Source organism: Lissotriton vulgaris, unplaced genomic scaffold, assembly GCF_964263255.1.
Source record: "Lissotriton vulgaris unplaced genomic scaffold, aLisVul1.2 SCAFFOLD_2063, whole genome shotgun sequence".
NCBI classification, from domain to species: Eukaryota; Metazoa; Chordata; class Amphibia; order Caudata; family Salamandridae; genus Lissotriton; species Lissotriton vulgaris.
This window is the reverse complement of record NW_028254719.1, coordinates 236,429-262,091: the sequence shown is the minus strand read 5'-3', so window position 1 is coordinate 262,091 and position 25,663 is coordinate 236,429. Positions and strand designations below refer to the sequence as shown.

At 45.2% G+C, this 25,663-nt stretch overlaps 1 protein-coding gene across 1 annotated transcript in view; it reads right to left on the bottom strand.

Moving 5' to 3' along the window:
• SPO11 (SPO11 initiator of meiotic double strand breaks) overlaps positions 1-25,663 on the bottom strand; it is a 367,632-nt gene that overhangs the window by 129,829 nt on the left and 212,140 nt on the right. Inside the window, exon 6 of the mRNA XM_086951746.1 lies at positions 11,272-11,380. Within this exon, the coding sequence (XP_086807872.1) occupies positions 11,272-11,380 (109 nt within the window). The remainder of the gene's footprint in view (positions 1-11,271; positions 11,381-25,663) is intronic.

Here is a 25,663-nt window from a genome sequence, read left to right as displayed (position 1 = left end):
GTGACTCTGAGATGCCCTTTATAAGAAGCAAAGGATATAGATGTATTCTTTTTTTTCTTTGGGAAATCTTATTTTATTGAAGGAGACAACAAAAAACAATACCAAAAAGAAAACATGCATACAAAAAAGAGCAGTTGTCAAGAAGAACAAGTCACATGGTATAAACACAAATTACATACGGTCAATCAGATGGATAAGGGACAGCATTGATGATATATTACGTCACATGGTAGCCTAAATATCTTTAGAGTGTTTCAGTGTCAACATTGAATGGGGAATCTCACCAAACCTCTACTTTCGTTCCAGGGGCCCCATATTTTAGTCCATTTACTTGGGCATCCTCTGCTCTCATACACTACTCTTTCGGCCTGCAAGCAACAGTCCATGTCGGCTGCCCAGTCCGGGTGCCGGGGTGCAACTCCCCCTTTCCATGTTCTAGCTATATTGCGTTTTGCTACTATAGAGCCCAGCCAAACCCACGTTTGTTCAGTTCAACTCAGATGTTTAGATGACAGAGTCGAGGTGAGGTTTCTATAGATTTCTGGCACATTCGGGACATGGTGGATAAAACCCTACTCCAATACAGTTGAAGGACAGGACAGTCCCACCACTGGTGTAGGAAGGTGCCCGTGGAACCGCAGACTTGTGGGCAGAACGGGGAATTTAAAAGTCCCATCTTAACAAGTGCTGAGCTAGTACCCTGTGTAGCATTTTGAGCTGAATGAGCCTGAAGAGGGAAGGGATGGCCACCTCACGGGGAGAAGCCAGGGCCTCTCTCCAATCCTCATCAGGTATGTCCCCCACGTCATTGCCCCATTTGGCACGTAATTTGTCGAGAGTTTCCGGCGAGCTATTAAGCATTTTGCGATAGGTCAGAGAGATGGCCTTGTCCGAGAGATAGTCATATTAGGGTCTGTCTTCCAGTGGCGAGGAAATGGATAGATCGGTGCCCTTGGGAATTGCTTTACATAATGCACTTCGTGCCTGCAGATATCAAAACATTTCCCCCTCCTGCAGTTGATATTGTGCTTGTAAATCACTAAATGGGACCACTGCACCCTTTGTCCATAGGTCCCCCATTGTGGAGAGGCCAATGAAATCCCACTTGTCAAACCCTGGTTGTCTCGAGAGCATGCCTAATTGGCTCCATTCCAGCAGTGGAGAAATCAGCGTAACTTTGCCCTTCCAACCCAGTGTGGCAGTCACTGCGTGCCAGATGGAAACCGTGGTAGAAGTCGGAGTGTAGTTGGGTAAGTGCCGGGGCCCTCCATACAATGCCCATAAGTAATTGCCCGCAGATATATTAAGCCTGCCCATCCTGTATGCTGGGTCCGTAAGCGGATGGTGAGCCCAGAGATTGAAAACCACAAACTGCGAGGCCCAGTAATACGCTTGAATCGCAGGGAGAGCAATACCCAGTCGTACCAACTTTGTGTAAGTTTGGACAGGGGAATTCGGCCGTGTCGCCATTCCATAGCAAAGTGCGGACCTCTGAGTCAACCGTCTGGAAGTAGTGGGCCGGGACGGGGTACGGCGTGTTTTGCAGGGCATACAGGAAGCGGGGAAGTGCCATAATTTTGAAGAGGGCCGCTCTACCCCGAAGAGTAAGGGGCAGAGTATTCCAGTGCTGCACGTCAGCCCAGAGGTGATGCAAAGGAGGAAGGATATTGCTCTGATGGAAGACTTCCGCATCCCTTGTGTCATAAATGCCCAAATAGCGGAAGCCCTCTGTGACTATATTGATGCTACAGCCCGCTGGAAGGCGTGGAGCTCTCCACTCAGGACATAATTCAATGACTTGTCCCAGTTAATGGTGTAACTGGAGTACTTCCGAAAGAGGGCGCAAATATGTAGTAGTTCGTGAATCGAGGATCGGGGCTTGGCCAGATACAAGAGAATGTCGTCAGCATTTAGAGAAATTCTGTCCTACCACTCCGGAGACCAGTTCAGATGACGAATAAGGGGGTAGCCTCTTATCCATAGAGCCAAGGGCTCCAGGACTAGGGCAAACAGCAACGGTGACAGAGGGCAACCCTGCCTCGTGCCCTTCCCTAGCTCAAAAATTTCTGATCTTCCACCATTCACCGTAATGCGGGCCAGGGGTTTGGTGGAGAGCAGAAGCACCCAGGACAGGAATTGTTGACCGAAATCATATCTCAAGCGCGGCGAACAAAAACGACCACTCAATCATATCAAATGCCATTTTGGTGTCTAAGGACATTATCATTCCGTCCTCTTGGATGGTAGGGGCTCTGCCTAACACGCCGAAGAGACGACGGAGATTGAGTGCAGAATTCCTAGCCCGCATAAAGCCGGATTGGTCCGGGTGAATTCATTTGCAGAGGTGGGGTGAGATGCGGAGGGCTAACATTTTGTCCAGGATCTAGGCCTCTGGGTCGAGGAGAGAGATTGGTCTATATGAACTGCAATGTTCCGGTGGTTTCCCCTTTTTATGTATGACCACAATATTAGCTAGTCTCTGTGTTTTGGGAAGGATTCCTCGGTCCACACTCTCTTCGTACATTTGTATGAGGAAAGGGGCAAGCACAGGGGAGACGGCTTTACAGAGCTCAATGGGGAGGCCACTAGGACCCATGGCTTTCCCGGATCGTACCGCTCCAAACGCCTTAGAGACATCTTTGGGGTTCAAAGCAGTGTCAAGTGACATCCTGGGGATCTAACCTTGGTAAGGGCAGGGTGGAGAGTAGTTTGGCGGCCGTCTCCTGTGTGGAGGTGGATGTGGGGACATAGATTCGCTCAAAATGGCTAGCAAAACTCTCAGCGATCCCATCTCATTGTAGCGCTTCACGCCATCTGGAGCCACGATTTCAGCCACCCACCTAAAGGCCAATTTCAGCTTGTCCAGCCTTGCCACCAATTGCCTGACTTGTCCCCAATATCATACACGAGATGTTGAGTGGCCCGGTAGCAAACTCAGCCGCATCCTTAGCTATATCACTGCAGTCTTTCTGCTTAGCCGCGAGATTGTGGGAGGTCGCCAGCCAGGCTAGCATTACAGTCACCCCCTAGCAAAGTGTTCCCCTCTGGTAGATTCAACATGTGAGGGCCTAAGTCCGTCAGGGCAGAGGAGTGAAGCCTGGGAGGTATGTACAGTGAGGTAACATTGAGGGATCGACCCTCTCACTGCCCGAATACAGTGACAAAGCAACCAGAAGGGTCGCTCGTAATTTTATGGATTTGAAAAGGGAGGAAGGTACGCACCAGAATGCCCACCCCACTAGACCCCGTGTATAACCCACGTGGGCAATCAGTTTATATCCCCATCTATTAAGTGCACAGTAGGTGGTACGGGGGATGTGCGTTTCCTGGAGTAATACAAGGTCAGGGGTGCGGCATGTGAGATATTGTAATACTACCCCCCTCTTTATTTGGTCACCCAATCCATTTACATTCCAAGAAAGGCGTTTGAGTCGACCCAGAGGTGAAGAAGCGGTGGGGACGTCACTCATCTGCATTGCAATCTAGAACCCCACTTCCCACAGGGGCTTTAGGACAACAGTACATAATGAGACACCTCACCCCGTCGTGAAAGAAGCATAAGCGGATCACAGCACCACACATGCGGAATTGAACAGCTCCATCAGGAGTAACCCAAGGGACCACAAAGGGAGCATTGTAAATGGGAATGCACCAGAAACACAGCAGCGACGTACAGGATATAACAACCTGTGTGACTTTAACCTCAGCAAATATACATGTGACAATAGAAAACACACTGCTCAAAAAAAACAATATGAAATTAAACGAATACCCTTGAAAACCCCCTGGGACCTCCCTCCACCCGCCTCCCTGCAACGTGGACTCAGAACTGCCCACCACCCCAATTTGCAGAGCGATTGTGTACCCATAACTAAAACCGTGTAGAGGGGAACGCTACACAACCAAACTACCCCAGACCTCGACCTTCCCCCCCACAAAACAATTGCATTTGCCCAGGATGAATTGCTAACGGCTCTGCAGGCCCGGGCTAGAAATATGTAGGGCTGAGCGCCCAGAGCGAAGTGTCTCTCCAACCCCTTCTTCAAGATCGGGCCTCAGATAAACATTTAACCCAACCCCATGGCCCAAGTGGGGAACACAAGATAGTAGCAGACAGTGTATGGAAGGAAACAATACCCCCCTCCTATGGAGTCAGGAAATTTGTGGAGGGCCGCCCTAGTTCCGGTGCTTCGGCCAAACACTAAAGATGGGATAGGACCCTAGTTCATGGCAAAGACCAATGATACCTTTAACAAGTTCTCTCAGTCAACCTTTTCCAGGTGGTGGTCGGATCCGTGAGGGTGATCTGGGGATGAGCGACCATGTCTCTCGGAGGAGAACAACCTTTCCAACCAATCCGAGGCGTCCTCCGGGGACTGGAAGAACAACGACTTATGCGCACGCAGTTTTGCTGGGAAAAGTATGGCGTATTTCAGATTGTGGCCCCTGAGTACCCATTTGACTTCCAGGAAGGAGCGGCGTTTCTGTTGCACCTTATAGGTAAAGTCTGGAAAAAAGATGATGCTTGAGTTTTCAAATTTGAGAGGTGGGCCGACTCTTGCTGCTTGAAGGAAAATGTCTCTGTCTCGAAAGTTGAAGATTCGCGCCAGGATGGGCCGCGGCGGAGCACCCAGTTTCGGAGGGCCACCAGGCACTCTGTGGGCGCGCTCAACAGAGAAATAGTTGAAGAGGGAACGAGGCTGCAGATGATTTTGAATGAGGTCTTCGACAAACATGTCCGCGGCCTGCCCGCTCGGGAACCCCAAGGATGTGCAAGTTATTTCTCCTCGCGCGCCCTTAGTAGTCTTCTAGCCGGTCCTCCAAGTCCGTCGTCTGGGCCTGCAGGTGCTGTACCATTTGTTCCAGCTGCGTTGTGGAGTGTTTGAGCGCTACAACAGAGTCTTTGTTCGCCTTGACCCTTCCCCCATGTTTGACGCCTATGGAGACAGTGTCAATCATATGCTCCAGTGCCGTACGGACTTCCTGGATAGCCTCCATGATGTCCAGCAGCGTGGGAGCCCCGTCTTCAGTTTGTTGCTTCGCCTCCACGCCATCTTGCTTCCCCTCTGCACCATCTGACTTAGAGTGGGCGAATTTCACTAGCTTTTGTAGGGAGGACTGCCTGGAACCCTTTGTTGTGGCCATTGCCTCCCGATCTTTTAAAATTATTATTCTTGAAAATAAATATTAGCAATACTTTAGTATAAATTATAACTGTATAGTAATTTAAAATATTCATTATTAACATTGAACTAACAAAATAAAATGCTAATTTAAATATATCTAACTTAGCAATAATATTTATATAAATAATTTAAAGAAATGTCCAAACATAGTAATATTTTTATTTAATATGTATTTCGTTTTGTTACAAGTTAAATGTTTTTATTAGTTCAAATTATTTGTATTTTTTTAGCAAAAGTTTAATATAATTTTATTTTGAAAGTAAGTTTATGATTCCATTTCACTGTTGTGTGTTGCAGTATCTATGATGGCCATGTGTGGTGCTTGACTTACTTCAAAGCTGAGCTGGTGTACATTTAAGGATGTTTTGTTACCTTTAGGGCTATAGTAACTTTAGAAGTATAGTTTGTAAATAACACTCAGATTACTCTTTTGTGGGTGGGTGTTTGAAATATTCTGTCCCTCCCTAACCCCCTACTTTTTCCCTAAACCCCTGCTGTTTTTAGTAGATATTTCTAATGTTCCCATCATTCCCCTGGTCTCTCCCACATTCACCACTATAGCCCCCATTACAAGCTGACCAATAATTGGAGTGATTTTATTGCACCTAATAAAATCCGATTCAGCTGAGTCTAAATGTATCTCAATTGTTCGTTGCTCAAAAATCTGCATGTTCAGGTAATAAAGGATAATATTTCACTGATAAATATTGGCATATTTGACCTGACAATATTTAGATCAAAACACATAACTGGAATCTGTGCTGTAGCAGCAGTTATTCTACATACTGTAATGAATCAGGCAGCTCGTTATGAGGGCCTACGTAGTAAACTTACATGTGTGGAGATCTCCCCACATAAAAGATAGCGTAGTTGGAGGTGAGATTTTCACATATAGGTTTGTGAATTGCATTTTGTAGAAAGTAAGTGGAACTACTGTAGCACTACTTTACTTACAACAAAAGACGTTTGTGAACTGGCAGCACAGACATTTATCAGAGGATTGTGGAGCAAATCGCCATCTGAAATATAGAAGATTCCTGGGTGCTGGAGACTATGAACACCAAGTGAAAACAAGGGAAGATCTTGAGGGGAAGATTGAACATATAATTGGTTTTGTTTCCACACGAGTCGGCCATACTGGATACCGTCAAAACCATCATGTTCAATAGAGTATCTTCCCTATCCTATATGGCTACTATTTACATTCACCTCCTGTTCTGGGTTAGTGGTTGCTGTGACAGAATAAAAGACTTTCACCAGCGCTCTTTTTCACTTTCAGTCAAAGGACCCAACAAAGCTCCTTCGTGCATAGGCTCTTCTCAAGGAAAATAGGTCCACTGAAATCGAACAGGCAGGGCAACTCTGGAAAATTTCCAATAACTTACTCTCGACTTCTTTAGTTTAATTTCTCTTGTAATCTGTTTTCAATCAACAGCACTAGCTCAATAACTTCAGGAAATGACATAAGATGCTGAAAACATTCACGCTCACCATTAATTTCTACTTTCAACCCACATCAAAAAAGTCACCTGAGCTCTTTCAACCCAAGTAGCTTCAGCTTAGAACTGATAATTAAAAGTCCCAAAAGTGGCCGCAGCAGTGGAGGTACGGTGGGAGGAGCATAGCTTTCCTTGAACTTTTTCCATTGCTGGTGGCTATGACGCTGTGGGGTGAGGAGTTGGCACATAAGAAAGTCCTGTTCCGAGTGGATAACATGGCAGTGGTGGGGATCATCAACAGGCAGTCTGCAAGAGATGAGCACATTTTGAAGTTGCTAGCGGTTTTTGTGCTAGGTTGCCTCAGACATGACATTGGTTTCAGGGCACTGCATATACCAGGTGTGGACAATGACACAGCTGATGCTTTGTCTCGTTCACAGTGGGGGAGATTCCGTAGGCTGGCCAAGGAGGCGGACATGGCACCGACCCCAAAGCCGGAGCATCTTTGGTATGTAGGCAACATAGGGTGATACAAATGGTGGTAGGCTCTTCATCGGCATCTACATGGGCAGCATATAATCTGGCCTGGAGGGAATTTTGTGGCATCTGGCGCCTGTAAGTGTTCGGAGGTCTGGCGGCGGGGTGAAGATGTGATTCAGTTTATACTGGTCCTTGTTGAGAGGGACCTTTCAAGAGTTACCATCACCTGGAAGTTGGCGGGCATTGCATTCATGAGGAAACTGCTCTGGGGTTATACTCCATCAGCAGGGGAAGTGGGGAGGAGGATGCTGGAAGGTTGGGCTAGAGAGAGAGGGAGAGAGTGTGGTGCGTAGCCCCCTTTCTTGGCAGACGCTTGCGCGAATACTGGAGGTATTACCAGTAGTTTGTAGGGACGCTTTTGAGACCTGCTTGTTTTCAACCCTTATGGTATGGATGTTTTTTGGGGTGTTTAGGGTTTCCGAGCTTCTAGGCACCAAGGCAAAAAGAGGTGTGCTGTGGAAAGATGTGTCCATCGTGGATGAAGGGACACATATTTGGCTGGCCAGTTCCAAAACGTACCAGAGGGGAGTGGGAAAATGGGTTAGGTTGGAAGCGGCTGTACCTTCCAGGACGTGCCCACATAATTGGGCTTGCCGTTGGCATGCGTTATCAGGAGGTGTTGGGGCAGAGGCGGTTTTCCATCATGCCAACGGGAAGAGGGCAACTAATTACCAGCTGCGTATGGTGCTGCGGAAGGCTTTGTAAAGCATTGGGTTGGATGGGGCTGGATATGGGACGCATTCGTTCAGGAGTGGTGCAGAAATGGAGGCACATAACAGGGGCTGGACGCGGGGGGACATAATGAGGCTGGGACGCTGGTCTTCAGACTGTTACAGACACTATGTGAGAAGGAATGCGGAGAGGGAGCCTGCGTCTTCCTCCTCTGTTTGAGGTCTCACTCTATTCTTCTCATTGCAGTTTCTGTGGCCGGGCCCAAATCGGAGAAATTGACCATATGGATTGTGGGGCATTCATTTATCAAATGGGCGCAGGTCCAGGCATATCGGTGTTACTTTGGTGCAATATTAGGTATTAATGACCACCTTTTTAAAATTGTCTGGAAGGGTAAGGGAGGGATGCTGTAGAAAGAATTGCTACCGTGCCTTAATAAATGGTTGGTTCAGGGTCAGTGCCCGGACGTTTTGTTGATTCACCTGGGTGAGAATGATTTGTGCAGTGTGAAGGGCGTGGTATTGATGAGGGCTATGAAGAAAGACTTCATATAAAGAAGAGAGTAGATCCACCCCGTATTTAATCAAGTATAGGCTCAGTTAGAGTCCTAAATCTTCAGCGGTCACCCATTTTAGCGCTCACCAATTAATCAAGGCCATATACACTTTAACCAGAGGCAATTTTATAGAAAAAATATATCATTTTTATTATTGATTGATTCATATAGTTTTGTGTATATCACAAGATTACAAACTCATTTTTTTTTTTTTTTTGAAAATTTCATGATACTAAGATAAAAACATATATATGTATATATACACAACCCATCAACTTTCCCGCATTCACACTTCAACAAAATACATCACAGCCATTCATAATCATGCACGACTCATTCAAACATTCAACTCAGATGGAATTTGAGGAAAATTGCTCTGAGAACATCCTGAATATTCCTCTCAGCCATAGGCCGGGGATGGAAGATGATAGGTTCAGGGTGGATGGTTTCAACGCCGACGCGCGTTTCGGTGCCAGGCCCCAAGATGGGCCGCACCTTCGTCAGGGCAGGAAATGGGAAGGAGGGGTTGTACTCAACAGTAAAATAGTTAATTCTGATATCCAGGCACTCTTAAGTTCAGAGACACCTCAGCGTCTCGTCTGCTGTAGAGAAATGAGGACCAATCCTTCTCACCGGTTGCCGGATGAGAAACGAACAGGAACCTGTACCGGGCTGTCCGAATGGTGACGGCGCCTTAGGGTGAAATCGCTGCTAGAGTTGTGCCTCGTAGAAGAATGTGGATGCGGAGCACGAGATACCCCCTGCCTGAGCACCTTATGATCTAGAGGATTAAAAATTATGGTACCTCCCAAACTACAAATTGCCATCTAGAAGAAGGCGACCATCGAGCCGAACCTGTTTATATACCGCACCTCCCGCCCACCCTAAACTCTGATCTAGGAACTTAGGAAGGCGTTTAAGACGTGCCATCTATTGAGAAGGTTTGATGTATTTTGTTGAAGTGTGAATGCGGGAAAGTTGATGGGTTGTGTATATATACATATATATGTTTTTATCTTAGTATCATGAAATTTTCAACAACAAAAAAAAAAAAAAATGAGTTTGTAATCTTGTGATATACACAAAACTATATGAATCAATCAATAATAAAAATGATATATTTTTTCTATAAAATTGCCTCTGGTTAAAGTGTATATGGCCTTGATTAATTGGTGAGCGCTAAAATGGGTGACCGCTGAAGATTTAGGACTCTAACTGAGCCTATACTTGATTAAATACGGGGTGGATCTACTCTCTTCTTTATATGATTTATTGCTATTTCCCCCGCAGATCTGCCTCACATCCTACCCCGGGGGGCCCCTCACTTTGTGATGTATTAGATATGAAGAAAGACTTGTCAAGATTAAGGGAGCAATGGGCTGGGTGCCAGGTTTTGTGGACAGAGTTGGTTCCGCTCAGAGTTTGGAGTTGGTGCTTTGAACCCGAGGGCTGTTGATAGGGCACGGAAGAAAGTGATTTCTGAAATGTCTAGGTTTTGTCGACATCTTGGTTTTGGAAAAGTGACGCATAAGGAGCTACTCTTTGAGGCAGTGGAATTTTTCAGAGATGACGGAGTACATCTTTGGAGGCATGGCATGGATCTTTATTTACTAGAGATCAGGGAGGTGTTATCCAGATGTCTGAAAGTCCAGGCACTTTCCTATTAGTTGGACAGCAGCTTGTTTAGTTGGGGGGGGGCAGAAAGAGGGGGGGGGGTAAGTTTCCCTTCCCCTTCTTTCTGGGTGGCGGGGGTTATCGGAAGTTTGCCAGGGTTGGCAAAGGTTTTTTGGTTATTGTTGGATTTGGGTTATCAATAGGGAAAGGGTAGGCAGGTTAATTTCTAGTTCGGTTACACATGTTCAGTGACTGACAGTTGTAAAGAAGCAGGCAGGGAAATTGTTTAACGGATGAGTTGAATTTAGGGGGTTATACTTTGATGTATTGCTATGTATTGTATGTAATGTTGTGATGTTCCGGTGGGGGCGGCTTCAAGGAAATTTTAGGGGCGGGGCGGGGTCAAGGGTCAGGTATATGGTTGATTAGTGAGGTTTAGTTTTGTAAGGGGTTTGCCAAGGAAATTTTAATTTTATGTGCACCTGTTTCAATAAAAGCAGCCTTTTACACACAGTCCTGAGTTTGTGGTCTGCTCCCTTCCGCCAACCCCTTCCTCCCAATGCCTCAAATAGGTTGCAAAGAACCTCAAATGAATGCAAGGAAGGGTTGATGAGCAACGTTTGCTTTGTTGAACAGTACCGACAAATCTCATTAATGGAGGCTTTGAAAAACGAATAAGGCTCAATTTAGCTTGCAATGATGCCAACAATAATTTAGCTTGCATAGCAGAGATACCAACAAGAAAGAAAAAAAGGACACTGCTGGAAATAATTGGCTAAACAAAATTGAGAACATAAACAATATAAAAGATGTGTGTATAAACCAGTCGTGGGAGAACGTCCGGTCTTTTTTTTGCAGTTATAGCGTCCTATTGCTTTTGTTTCAGTCGCTCAACATTTACATCTAAGGTTTAATAGAAGTTAAAAAGAGATGTTTATCTTTTTATTGGCAATATTCAGGGCGACACTACTTCCCCACTGTTCCCACCATAACAGAAATAAACATGAAGTTAAGTAATGCAGAGGTGTATGCAAATCTGCAAGATTAAAGGTATTTTTAGCCAGGACAAAACTCTCAAGGTGGAAGAAAGAAGAAGACCACCCCCTATGTCTACACAAATAAAAAATAGCCTTAACTTTTATTATAATCTACACCACTTTGCTCCAGATGAAAAGGGCTTTCTTATTTAAGAGACAAACACTTCGGAGATTTAAATACATAGCCGAACACAGATATTGGACGCCAAAAAAATGCAGCAACTTACAACATGTAGACTTCTCCTGGGTATTTTCAACATGCAGGAAATGTCATTGACAATGTTGTCCACAACACTTTGGGTGCCAAATAACTGCACATTCGTGTAATATATGTCTCTGTTGGGAAACAAGTATATAATGATTCACTTGCTTTAAATCTCATAAAAAAGAGCAACAATTTCATGTTTTTTTTTGGGTGGTGGGTACATCAAAGAGCAAACGACTTCTAAAAACGTCAACAATTAACTATCAACAAGATCAAATGACACCTTTTTCACAATCTGCTCATGGTCTACATGAGCACCAGTTGTGTTACAGAAGGATACACTTATTTTTAGGTTGAGACTAGCGGCAGTGGCATGCACTGCTCGCTCTGCGTGGCATGCAATAGTAGAGTAGGATTAGTTACTTACCTGTAATCCTAGTTCTCTTCCAGGGGTATCCTCATCAAAGTCATAAGCATTAGAATATTCCCGCCCATGCGCGGGACCCCGGAAACAATATATTATATGTGCCCCACATATATATAGATATATATATATATATAAATATATATATATAAAAATAAGCAATTGCAGCCAAATAAAACAATAGAGCTGGAATATGCTGTGAAGAATTTCCACCATACAGTGTATTTTGCATTAGAAACATGAGAAACAACACCAATGCTTGTTTAGAAACTGTTTTAATGCTTAGAAAACAGTAGAAATTCTTATAACACACTGTAAGCATATACAGCTCCCAGGCTGCATTGCAAATACCCAGTCTAAAAAGACTGAAAAGCTAACTTGTAGCTGAATGTACTAAAACTGACGCCGTGCCTTTAAGGCACCTCTGCCCCTAGCTTCCCATCATGCCTCAGGGGTTACAGTTAGGTCAGTTGTTCTTTTCGGAGACTGAAAACCAAACCATGGTAATAACAGGTTAACCACATCTCCTATTTAATAAACAAAGTCCTTTGCCCTGGGAGGCAGGAGGGTTGCTTATGACTTTGATGAGGATACCCCTGGAAGAGAACTAGGATTACAGGTAAGTAACTAATCCTTCTCTTCCAGGGGATCCTCATCAATAGTCATAAGCATTAGAATAGAGTAGCGAGCCTCACCTCATCCCTGCGGGCAAAGGAATCAACAGATAACATTCATATTCGGAGGCCCAAAAGTAGGCCCTATTCTACCCAAATAGGTTTCTCAAGGAGGCTTGCCCTACTTGAGAATCCGCTCTGGAATCAGACTCTAGGCAATAATGCCTTGTAAAAGTATGGACTGATTTCCATGTAGCAGCCTTGCATATTTCTGACATAGGAATGTCATGCAAAAACGCTATTGTGGCTGCTTTCCCTCTAGTGGAATGAGCTTTGGGTGATTGTAACAAAGGTTTGCCAGCCAGCTGGTATGCTAGTTTGATACATGAGACAATCCATCTGGAGATGGATCTTTTGGCTGCTGCAAACCCGGTCCTCATTGAACCATAATTGACAAAGAGTTGGTCTGTCTTTCTGGTGTCCTTCGTTCTTTCTAGGTAAAACTTTAGCACCCGTTTAAGATCCAACGAGTGCAACGACCTCTCAGCTGGGGTCGATGGGTTAGGAAAGAACGAAGGAAGGGTAATCGTTTGATTTATATGAAAATCCGATACCACCTTTGGAAGGAAAGATGGGTGAGCCCTCATTACCACTCTGTTGTGGTGAAACACAGTGTAAGGTTCCTTGGTGCAGAGTGCTTGTATCTCGCTAACCCTGCGCGCAGAGGTTATTGCCACCAAGTGAGATGCTGCAAGGAGGCCTTGTGTATAGGCTCAAACGGTGTAGACATCAGCCTGGAGAGAACCAGGTTCAACTCCCAGGGAGGAGAAGGATTTCTCACAGGGGGATAGACCTTCTTTAATCCCTGAAGGAAATCCTTAACCACTGGGACCTGAAAAAACGATGTTTGTGTAGGTGATTTTCTGTACGCTACTATGGCGGATAGGTGAACCCTAATAGAAGCGTATTTCAACCCTGATGTAGCTAAGTAAAGGAGGTATGGAAGGACTACCTCTTCTTGTCCTTTGGTGGGATCAAAGCCATGGTCCTTACACCAAATGAAAAATCTTTTCCACTTGAACGCATAAGACGCCCTTGTGGAAGGTCTCTTTGCCTCTCTTAAAATATTCATGCATTCTGGAGGCAGATTTAAGTGTCCATATTGCAAGACCTCAGGAGCCATGCAGTCAGGTTCAGCGACGGGAGGTTGGGATGCAGGATCCTCCCGTTCATTTTGCTCAACAGGTCTGGCCTGCACGGCAGGCGTCTGTGTGGACACAGCGACAGATGTAACAGGTCTGGATACCACCATTGTCGCGGCCAATCCGGAGCAATTAGGATCATGTCCATGCTCGATCTGATGAACTTGGCCACCACCTTCGGAATCAGTGCCAGAGGAGGAAACGCATAGGCGAACATTCCTGTCCACTCCAGCAGGAGAGCGTTCCCTTGCGTCCCTGGCCGGTGGAACCTGGACGCGAAGGCGTGGCATTTGGCGTTTTCGTCGTCCGCAAATAAGTCTATGTCTGGACGACCCCAGCAACGGAAGAGTTCTTCGACTACCTCGTCGTTTAGCACCCAGTCTGGCTGATCTTCGAAGTGCCTGCTGAGTGCGTCCGCTTTTGTGTTTAGCTCGCATGGAAGGTGTACTGCCACCACGGACAGTCCCCGAGCCAGAAGCCAGTGCCAGATTGTCTGGGCCTCCAGAGACAGAGGGCGAGATCGAGTTCCTCCCTGCTTGTTCAGATAGAACATAGTTGTAGTGTTGTCCGTCTGAACCAGGATTTTGTCCGTTGTTATTGCTGGAAGGAACGCTTTGAGTGCCAGATGAACTGCTCGAAGTTCCAGCATGTTGATGTGGTATGTCTGAAGGTTGGTCGACCAGCGACCCTGAATCTGAAGATGACCCATGTGAGCACCCCAGCCTTCTAGAGATGCGTCCGTTACCACAGACAGCGAAGGAAGAGGTTGCTGAAAAAGGACTCCCTGCAGGACATTCCGAGGGCGTCTCCACCACTGTATTGAGGTCAGTGCTGCTTGAGATAGGATGATTCGATCCTCCCAATCTCCAGTCGCTTGGTCCCACTGATCTTCCACAGACTCTTGTAGAGGTCGCATCCTCAACCTGGCGTTCGGTATTAGGAAGATGCAGGACGCCAAGGAGCCCAATAGAGACGCTACTTCTCGCACCTTTGGACGAGGAAACTGAAGTAACTTTCTGCATTTCTGCCCCATGGAAGATAGTCTCTCCTGCGAAGGAAACGCTCTTCCTAACTTTGTGTCTAGAACTGCTCCCAGATAGTGGATAGTTTGCGTGGGCTGCAGGACCGATTTTTCTGTGTTCACGTGGAGGCCGAGCCTGTGTAGTTGTTGAAGACACAGGTGACAGTCTTTGGTGGCTTGACGAGGGGACGGACTCTTCAGGAGCCAGTCGTCTAGATATGGGTACACAAAGAGACCTTTTTTGTGCAGACATGCCGCTACCACTGCCATGCACTTGGTGAATACCCTTGGTGCGGATTTTAGTCCGAAGGGAAGCACTTTGTACTGGTAATGCTTGTTCCCTACCAGAAATCTCAAGTACTTCCGATGACCTGGTGTTATAGGAATGTGGAAGTACGCATCCTGTAAATCCACCGAACACATCCAATCTCCAATTTGTAGATGAGGACATATCTGATGAAGAGCCAGCATGCGAAACTTCTCTTTGACCACCACCTTGTTGAGGGTTCGAAGATCCAAAATCGGTCTGAACTTGTCCTCTTGGTCTCTTTTGGGGACTAGAAAATACCTTGAATACACTCCTCTCCCCCTTTGGGATGGGGGTACCTCTTCGATTGCGTTTTTCTTTAAGAGGACGTTCACCTCCCTTTTGAGGAGTTTTAGATGGTACGAGCGAGTCTTTTTTGGAGGAATCGGTTGTGGTCTCTTCCGGAAACGTAGCGCATATCCATTGTGCAGTATATTCAGCACCCACCGATCTTTTGTGATGCTGACCCACTCTGCCAGGTGTTGCGAAGCACTTCCTCCCACTGGAGTGGGTAACGGCGCCAGAGGAAGCCACTGCTCAGGCCTTGCCTCCTCTAGGCGTGGTAGAGGACTGATGATGTCCGCCTCTGCCTCTGCCCGATTTTCCTCCTCTGTATTGCGCCTTCCCTTGTGGCTTGTTTTGAGACCATTGAGGGGTTTGAACCCTCTGTTGGCCTCCCCGGTTCTTGTTGGTCTTGAAGCGTCGCTTGAACGGTTCTTTCTTTTTCTCCAGACCAACCGCCTTCACTGTGTCCAATTCTGTTTTCATGCGGGTCATTTCCTGATCGGCATGCTCCCCGAAGAGTGAAGATCCTGAGAAGGGCAGATTGAGGATGCGCTGCTGGGCATCTGGTTTGAGACCAGTTAAACGCAGCCAAGAAGATCTCCTCGCACATACCCCATGTGAGTAGGCATGTCCTGCTAGAAGGGCGTTATCTACAGATGAACTAATCATTTGGTTCGCCACCAAACAGCCCTCTGTCACTGTCTCCTCAAAGTCCTTCTGGTCCTCCTTGGGCAATTTCTCTTTGAATCGTTCCATGGAGTCCCATAGGGCTCTATCGTACCTTCCGAGAAGGGCTGATGCACTAGAGACCTTCAGGGATGAAGCTGCTGTGCTGCATACCCTGCGTCCCCAAGAATCTTGCGTCTTGCTGTCTTTGTCAGGAGGAACTGAAGAAGAAGGAGCGACTGTGTGATTCTTCTTAGCTGAGGCTACTATAACTGAGTCCGCCGCAGGCTCCCCCTTAACAAAGATAGGATCTGAGTCGGCCGGCCTATATTTCTTTTGGATACGTGCCGGTATCGCCCTGATCGTTGCTGGCGTGAGGAAAACCTCTTTGATTGGGTCCATTATCCCTGGAACCAATGGGAGCAAAGGCCGTGTATGACGAAGGGTCTCAAAAATCACAGTAGTGGACACCTCTGGAACAGCCATCTCTATATTAAGTTTGTGAGCACCCCTTTGTAAGATGTCCAGATACGTGTTGACGTCGTCAAGCGGGAAAGCTCTGGAGCGAGGGCTGTCTGCCAGCGTTGGAGAGTAATCCCCTTTAGAGGATCTAGATGAAGATGAAGAGGAGGATGATGGAGTTCTCCTCCTCTTGTGGTGAGATTTCTCCTTCCTCACTGGTGATCTTCTAGGCCGTTCTTCCCTTCGAGGAGAACGTGATTCCCTCTGGTGCTCCCTTCGTGGAGATCTCGATCTCTCAGTCCGTACCTCCCTTCTCGGTGTTCGAGATCTGGGTTGCTCCCTCCTTGGTGATCGGGAGACCCTGGGGGTATGCGACCTGTCCGCTCTCCTCTCTCGTGAGCGTGATCGGTGACTGGTAGGACTCTGTCTGTCTGCCTCTTCTGCCAGCTGCTGAAGAGGGGACCTGTGGTCTGGACTCAAGTACCTTTGTAGTCTCTCCGTTGCTCTAGAATCCTTCCAATTACTCAACGGACCATACCATCTTGGCGAGAGTCTTGCCTGTGTGATATACCGCCGCTGAGGTGTCTTTTGCACCGGACTCCTACTCCTAGAAGAGGACCTTGATGAACCAGAGGTACTTAAGGAGGAATGATGAGAAGCAGATTGTGTCACTAGGACTGTCGAAGGCACTGAAGGAGATCTCCGTCTCACCGGTGTTGGAGGACGTCTCAAAAGTCTTTCCCTCGACGTCGAACGCCTCTGCGGCGTCGACGGAGTGATAACCTTCGACGTCGAATGCTTTGACGTTGACCTGTGGTCCCTCGACGTCGATCGGCGATGATGAGCCGACGACGGAGTCTTCTCCCTTGACGTCGAACGGCGTCGTCCTGCCTTCGACGGAGGTCTCGATGTCGAACGGCGTTGCCCTGCCGTCGACCGAGGTCTCGACGTCGAACGGCGTTGCCCTGCCGTCGACGGAGGTCTGACTGAAAAAGGCAGAAAAGTGTGGAGCTGTGAATCCAGGGTCCTTCCTGAAGGAGCCGGAAAGAATAACTGACCTAACTGTAACCCCTGAGGCATGATGGGAAGCTAGGGGCAGAGGTGCCTTAAAGGCACGGCGTCAGTTTTAGTACATTCAGCTACAAGTTAGCTTTTCAGTCTTTTTAGACTGGGTATTTGCAATGCAGCCTGGTAGCTGTATATGCTTACAGTGTGTTATAAGAATTTCTACTGTTTTCTAAGCATTAAAACAGTTTCTAAACAAGCATTGGTGTTGTTTCTCATGTTTCTAATGCAAAATACACTGTATGGTGGAAATTCTTCACAGCATATTCCAGCTCTATTGTTTTATTTGGCTGCAATTGCTTATTTTTATATATATATATATTTATATATATATATCTATATATATGTGGGGCACATATAATATATTGTTTCCGGGGTCCCGCGCATGGGCGGGAATATTCTAATGCTTATGACTATTGATGAGGATCCCCTGGAAGAGAATGCTGTTTATTGGTCGTGTATGCTAGTTCCAACTATGAAGTTGAACAAAAGGGCCTGAGATATTTACAAACTTGTGAGGTATTTCTCCTTGGAATCTCAATAGCATCTATATCACCAATAAAATGTGGCTCTTTTCATGAGCAGTGAGCAGGAAAATGTCAACATCTTGGACAAGTGACATGGAAGACTTTATATCAAGTGAGAAACTTGTTAATACTGAATGCAGATGCTCCCCTTATTGATCTCTCTACAACACCTTTTCCTGGTGGTTCTTTATAAATAATGTTTTGTCTAATGTTTCAGCTGTAGTTTACAGCATTATGGAACATGATTACTGCATGAGATCCATTGTCGCCAAGGGGGACCACTTCAGTTGGAGAATGGTTGGCTGGCTGAGGAGACTCCCTGTAAGACTGGTGTGAGAAGAATAATCTCTTTTTTTTTTTTCATCTAAGATTGTTGACATGAGTGAAAACGGTCAGTCTTTCAGCCTTGAGTGCATATTTATCTTTTTTTTTTTTTTTTTTTAATTGAGATGGATCAGAATATAAAAAACATATTTACATATATCAGCTGGATAAGAAAATGGTAAAATCAGACATTACTAATAATATATACATATAAATCTTATACATCTTCCAGATCTTAACAATCAACCAAAACATGACACAAAGCTAGCCACAATGAAAAAAGTTACATACCAAACGGTATAGTAGAATCAATCCTGATCGACCTGAGGACTGTTCAGAGTATTCATCTCATTTTTCTCCAATTACTAAGAGGAGCCCATATCTTTATACCATAATCTTTCCTCCTTTTACCTTTAAAGCTATATAGGCATTCCTCAATATTATGAGTCCCCAGCAATCTCGTTAACCACATCTGAAAAGTGGGAGCTATCGGATCTTTCCAGGCCGCCGCAATTAAGATTCTAAAAACAGCCACAGACAGAAAGATAAAAGCTTCGGCTTCTTGTTCAATTATAAGGTTTTCATCCCTGCCGATCAAAACAGTAGTAGGGATTAGAGAAATTTGATGCTCTAGCAGCCCCGATAAAAACTTTTCCATTTCTGTTAAAACAGGCGTAAGATTCTGACAAGAATAAAACATATGCAATAGATCCGCCGGGCCTTGATTACACCTTGGACACCTATCAGTATCTCTTTTACCCCATTGAAACAGCTTAGCGGGGGTATAGTAAAGGTTAAAAACCATCTTGTAATGCTGCGCTTTTAAATTAGTTGCTCTTAGTACTTTTCTATTCAATGCAAGAGCATAATCCACATCTATATCTGGATCCCCAATTCTTTGAGCCCAGGCAGTTTCTATTTGTCCAATGTCATCTCCCAAGCCCTGTAGAAGATAGCTATACCCTATTTTAATCTTCTTGCCACCATTCATTATGTAATTCATAAACGGGTTTAACTCCTGAATAGAAACCCTAGGTCTAAGTGACTTCACTGTTTGTTCTAATTGTTTATATAAAAACCAGTGGTTCGTAGGAATACCAAATTTTTGTTGCAATACATCAAACCCTAATAATTCATCCTTACACATGACATCCCCCAGACATCTAATGCCCAACCTCTTCCATGTGCGGCTATTTCTGTTCTGTCCTAGATGAGAGAAAGGGCTTGAACTCCAAAGATCTACTGTACCATTGGTCTTAGGGATCTTGAGAAACTTCAGTATCGCCTTCCATGTACCCCACGCACTTAACATCACTTTGCTTTTGCTCCTTTTAAAATACAAGACATTGATTTCTCGTGTTAAGAGCCCCATAGCCCTTTCTCCAATTAATAATTCATATATTGTGGGGATTCTGTGAAATCCAGGCGGTATCTCTAGATCATCATATTTCAGTAAATAGTTCATATGCTGCATTAAACAGACCCAGTGGTATAACCTTAAATTAGGTGCAGATAACCTTCCTCCCTCCAATGGTGCAGACAGTCGAGCTAATGATCTCCGGATTTTTCCATAATGCCATAAAAATTGTGAAAACACTGCTTCCATTTTTTTCATCAAACCCTCTTCAACAAGTAACGGTATGGCACGGAATAAGTACAATAATTTTGGAAACATTGACATTTTCAATACATTCACCCTTCCGATCAAAGACAGGTGTAGAACATCAATTCTTCTCAATTCTTTATCTATTGAGGTAAGTAAGGGCAGGTAATTTTCCTGTACGATTTTACCCACATTAGCATTGATTTTCACCCCAAGATAAACCGCAGAATCCACATACCTTTGGTCCTTTTTCCGGATGTTCTTAGTACAAATTATTATTGTTTTTTCCGTATTGAGCTTATAACCAGAGTGCAATCCGAACTCATGAGCCAGATGGTTTAATTCCAGTATTGCCGTTTGTGGATTAGTGGTAACAATTGCCAAATCATCCGCATACGCCAATAATTTGGTAGTATGTCCGTTAGTTATAACAGGGGATATTTTATCAGAGGCAAGAATTTTCCTAATTAACGGGTCTATATAGAGTGAAAAGAGTATAGGGGAACAGGGGCAACCTTGACGGGTTCCTCTTCTAATCACCACCTCTTCCGACTGTAGGCCCATTGCAGTAATTCTGGCTACAGGATCCATGTACATAGCTTTAATTGCTTTCCTGCATTTCTCACCAAAGCCCCTTCTGGCCAATACATCCCACATAAAATCCCAGACCACGCGGTCGAAAGCCTTTTCGGCATCTAAAAGGATCATGGCCATATCTCCACCCTCAGCAGCCATTGCATCAAATAGCGAGATTGCCCGCGCTGTGTGTTCCGTGGTACCTCTCCCTGGGACAAACCCATGCTGCCAGGGTGAAACAAGTTGACCGATGATCCTTCCTAGCCTTTTTGCCCATACTTTGGAATAAAGTTTGGCATCCGCATTTATCAGCGAAATCGGCCGATATGAGCCGGGATTCTCCTCCGGTTTTCCCTTCTTATGGAATATTACAATGTTAGTCTGTTTCCATGTATCCGGGACCTTACCAGAGCAAATTATTCCATTAAATAGATCTTCGAGCAAAGGAAGAATTTCCTCTCCTAGAACCCTATAAACCTCTATTGGTAAGCCGTCTGGGCCTGCAGCTTTACCCGCTGCCAGTTCATTCAGTGCAATCTTTATCTCCTCTGCTGTTATATCTAAGTCCAATTGCTCCTTATCCTCCTCCTCCACCCTTGGGCATGGAGATCCCTGATCTTGCGAGGGTGGTACCACCCCTGTCTCCTGATCGTACAGTTTCTGATAAAAATTTTGAAATACGTCCATTATTGCTTTTGGGTCTGTATATTCTACACCGTTATACTTGATCTTACCAATTTTATTACGATTTGTTTCTTGCCTAATGCGCAGCGCTAATGCTCTTCCAGCTTGTTCGCCTGTCTCATACCGCCTCGCTCTATGTGTTTGATATTCACAGATCTCCTTCTGTGTGATTATTTTTAAAATCTCGCCCTTAATCCGAGCCATATTTCTAACAGTTTCCCTACTATCCTTGCCTGAGACTATTTCCTCTATATGACATCTCTCAACCTCTGCTAAGTCTGATATGAGTTTTTCCGCTTTGCTTTTATCCTCTTTCCTTATTTTGGCGGCATAACTAATCGTCTCACCCCTTAATGAAGCCTTAAAGGATTCCCAGACTCCATTTCTGGAAGCACTATATCTATTGAACTCAAAAAATTCTTTCGCCCACTTTTTAATATGTTTTACGAACCTTTCATCATTTAATAGCTTCCTTTCGAAGGTCCATCTTGTTGTTTTCCTCTGCATATTAGGAACCTTATACGTCAATATCAAGGGGTTATGGTCCGAGACTATTCTTGGTAATTTGGCAATTTTAACCTTGCCAATTTCCCCCATTGTCACAAAAAAATAATCCAGTTTAGAATATTTCTGTGCCGGGTGGGAAAAATATGTAAACCCTAGATCCCCAGGCATTTTTTCTCCCCATACCTCCACCAAGCCATGAGACTGAATTAAAGAGCCGAGAGCTCTATTTACCTTACGTTTACGACCTGTGTATCTACTTCCCTGTTGCCAATCCGCTGAAATATTCATATCCCCGCACACTATCATCGGGGTAGCCCAATTAGCCAACTCTTCTTCCAGTTTATCATAAACCATTGGCTCGTCTTCATTTGGGCCATATATCACACACAATGTAAATCCCAAGTTCAGTTCCACTAGGACCCATCTACCAGACCCATCAGTTTTACTACGTTTCACCCCCCCCCAGATTGCATTTTGCTAAAATAGCCACACCTCTAATCATAGATGACTGCGATGAACATCCTATCATGGTATACCCATGCATATCCAGCAACTTCCTTTTAGCCCAGGGTATATGGGTTTCCTGAATACACAATATGTCTATATTATTCGATTTGACCAGGTGACTCAGTCTTTGCCGTTTCTTCCAGTCGTTTAGACCCCCTACATTAATAGTGCAAATCCTAATGTCTGACATTATTGACACGTTTACCTTCCCTACATTGTCTGTTATCCCTGACTCTAATACCAGCCCAAGTCATACTCATTTCCATCTCATAGTTTTTCTTTTTTTTACTCCACCCTTTTCCCCCCTCAACCCCCTCCCCCACCCCCTGCTCCCTCTCCCTCCCCTTGCCCAGCTCACAGCCGGAGCTCCCCCTCTCCACCCCCCTTTTACAGAGGCGCTCAGACCAATGGTCTGTGCACGTGATGGTTCGCAGCCCTGATTTAGGAAATTTGAGCCTATGTCCCATCTTTAGTTACTATGACCCCCCACCATATACAATACACACCAACCCACACTGTGTTCCTGCTTTATACTTTACCTAAACTTATCAGGGCTTCCCTTTTGTCTAGATACTGCCGATATAATAATCACAATTATTATTACAAGACACTAATATCAATCATTGCTTAACATTTCTAGACATTTCTAGACCCCCTGCGACATCAAGAATTCTTTGGCCTTAACCTCGGAGGAAAAATATAATGTTCTGCCGTCTTTGATTATTTTAAGCTGGGCAGGGTTTATCAGGTATGCCTGCATACCCTTATCCTGAAACGGTTTAATCATCTGCCGTAATCTCCAGCGTCTCTCCACCGTGATATAACAAAAGTCAGGGCGAACAAAAAAAGAATAGCCATCAACCGTCTTTTTTTTGTCAGGTCTCGCCCTCTCTGAAATTGCTTACCTCAAATTAAAGTTGCCCAGAAAAATTAAAATTGCCCTGGGCTTGTCTCCCTCTTTTGCATTCTTGTGGATTTTAGCGGGGATACGCTGTGCCCTCTGCACCTCCCTATAGAAATACCAATCTTTCAAATCAGTAAAGGCATGTTCAAATAATTTGACTACGAATGCTTTCATGTCTGTATCCTCTGACCCTTCAGGGATTCCCAAAATGCGTACATTGTTCTGACGCGATCTGTTCTCCAACGCCTCCAATTTCCACTGTATATCAGTTAACTGCTCTGCTTGCAGATCTACCTTGCTGGACGCCGCCGCCGACTCTGCTTCAGTTGAAACAACTCGCTCTTCCAAGTTGCTAACCCGCTCTCCCAGGTTCACACACACCTTAGTCAGCTTCCTTACCACTCCTTGCATTTTCCTGACTGCCGCCTGAGATTTACGTCTCTCCTGTCGAACTTCTTCCCTGTGTGCGATTATTTCCTGGTGTATGACCTCCAGGAGTGACATTTGTGCCGCTTCCCCTCCAGGGCTGTCCGGGGTTGATTTGGTTGGCGGCTGTTCTCTTTTATGACAGTGTATTTTCGCTCCCACCGTGGCTTTCACTGCAGTTATCGGGGGGCTACATTCGTCTTGCTCCAAATCACTGTCAGTATCTGACCCACTGACTTCTTGATCCAGGCTATCTTCCTCTTCCTCCGACCATTCACCGCCCTCTGACACTGAGAAGAATGCCTCACTTGGGACTTCCTTTTTGTCACTAGTGTCTCCCCCGGTATCATCCTCCAATATCTCTTCTAACACTCGGGGTATCACCAATACGTTGGCCTCAGCTTCCCCTGCTGGATCTCCTGCCGGATCCGTTCCCCCTTTCTCGCACCCCTCTGTGCTTCCGGCCGTATTGAACTGAGCAGAAGTAGCGGTAGCATTTTGGGATACTTCCCCTGTGATAATGGGGCTCCCAGCGTCATCAATCTTTGCCATAGCCTGAATAGCCTCGATATTGAAGTCGTTAGAGTCTTTAGCTTTACTCAACTTTTGAAATATATCAGATATTGGGGTGGTGCCCTGGGTGTCTAGGTTTACTTTACTGCCCCCTTGCTGTTGTAACATTTTTTTTGCTGGGGAGACCTGCTTCTTCCTCTTATTGCCCTCTAGTTCCTTATCTGCCATTGAATCCGCGAGCTCCGCTGCAGCCTTCCTCCTTGCGGCGGCTTTGGCGCTTGCACTAATCTTGGGAGCCATAATTTCCCTCCTCCTTTCCACAAGCCCAAACTGCTCCTTACCGCATGTAATGCTGTCCCGGTTTTTTTCCTCCAAATTTTGGTCCGCGGGGGTCTCCAAGACGTTCGGTATCCTCCCCTCAGCACTTTGATACGAGTACACTTGCCGATTCGGTTGGGTCTCTGATTGCCGAGGTTCCACCGACCGGAGCTGTCTTCTCTGCTGCTGGCTCCGTCTTGTCTGTGAGCTCCGCACCGTTTGTTTGGTGAGAGCTAACTCTGCTAACTCCGCAGTCTCCGCCTGCAGCCCAGCAGCAGACCCGCCTCTCAGCCTCCTCGCCACCTGCAGCAAATCCAGAAACAGCCGTTTAAGCGGCCGTCGGCAGGTCAGTCGCATACGGCAGTATCGATTTTCCCCTAGCGAGTTTTGAATTTACAATCTTTTTGCACCTCGCGTCTCCCGCTAAACTGGGGATTTGGTTCCTACAGGTTCCGTGGCTCCGTGGTGCGGTTTTGTGGAGTCATACTACTTTACTCCTGCATCTCCTCAATCGAGCTGCTTCCCGGCCGTCCTACATTACCTGTTGATAGGTGAGCGTCTTCCCAACAACAGTTTGGCAACGTGTGTTAGCTTCAGCTTGACTACTGGGGATGTTGGAGAGGCCCTGTTTGTGAAAATAAAATGAAGAAACTGTGCATCTACCACAGCAACGCAACAGAAAGTCAGGAGAAAGCACCATATGACATACTGTGCTGATTTCAGGATTGTGGAAATGCAGGTTTGCCCTATATTTCACATAATTTAAATATATATATATATATATTCACTGAAAAAACCATAGGTTTCACACCAGTTATAGTTAGCTGGAAATTTTACTGATATAAAACCATTGAAATTCCCACGTTATAGTTAGTCGGACTCACTATAACTTGCGCGTGCAATGCACTGCTGATGACATCACATATTACATCACTCATGACATGGTCAGTGACATCACTCATGACATCACTGATGACACCATCCAGTGAATATGTGTCTTTCTGAAAAATAAATATTAGTGAGTTATGTTTAAATATTTAAATACATATATTAGTGTTTCACTTTGTGTATAAGTGGCTACATGTGTTGATAAGTAGCTACATGCGTATGTATATGGGTTATTTGATATTTTTATTAGTTTTAGTATGAGTGTCTATATGGTTTGGTGGAGGTATTACTTAGCACATAGATGCATGAGTGACTGACTCTTTGTTTGTATGTGTTTTGAAGACAGCATATGTACAGGACTGTATGGGTGGATGAGTGTCTATATGTGTTTGTTAGTGAGTGAATGACTGTCTCACTAGTGTCTTTATCAGTAACTACATATGTTTTAATCTAGTATATATGAATATTGATGTATATAAGTGAGTATATGTGAGAGTAAGAGATTGTAAGATTTCCTGTTTAAATAAGTATGTGTTTCTATAAGTGATTGTTTAAGAGAATAAATATGTGTAATTTTCAATAGAAGTAAGG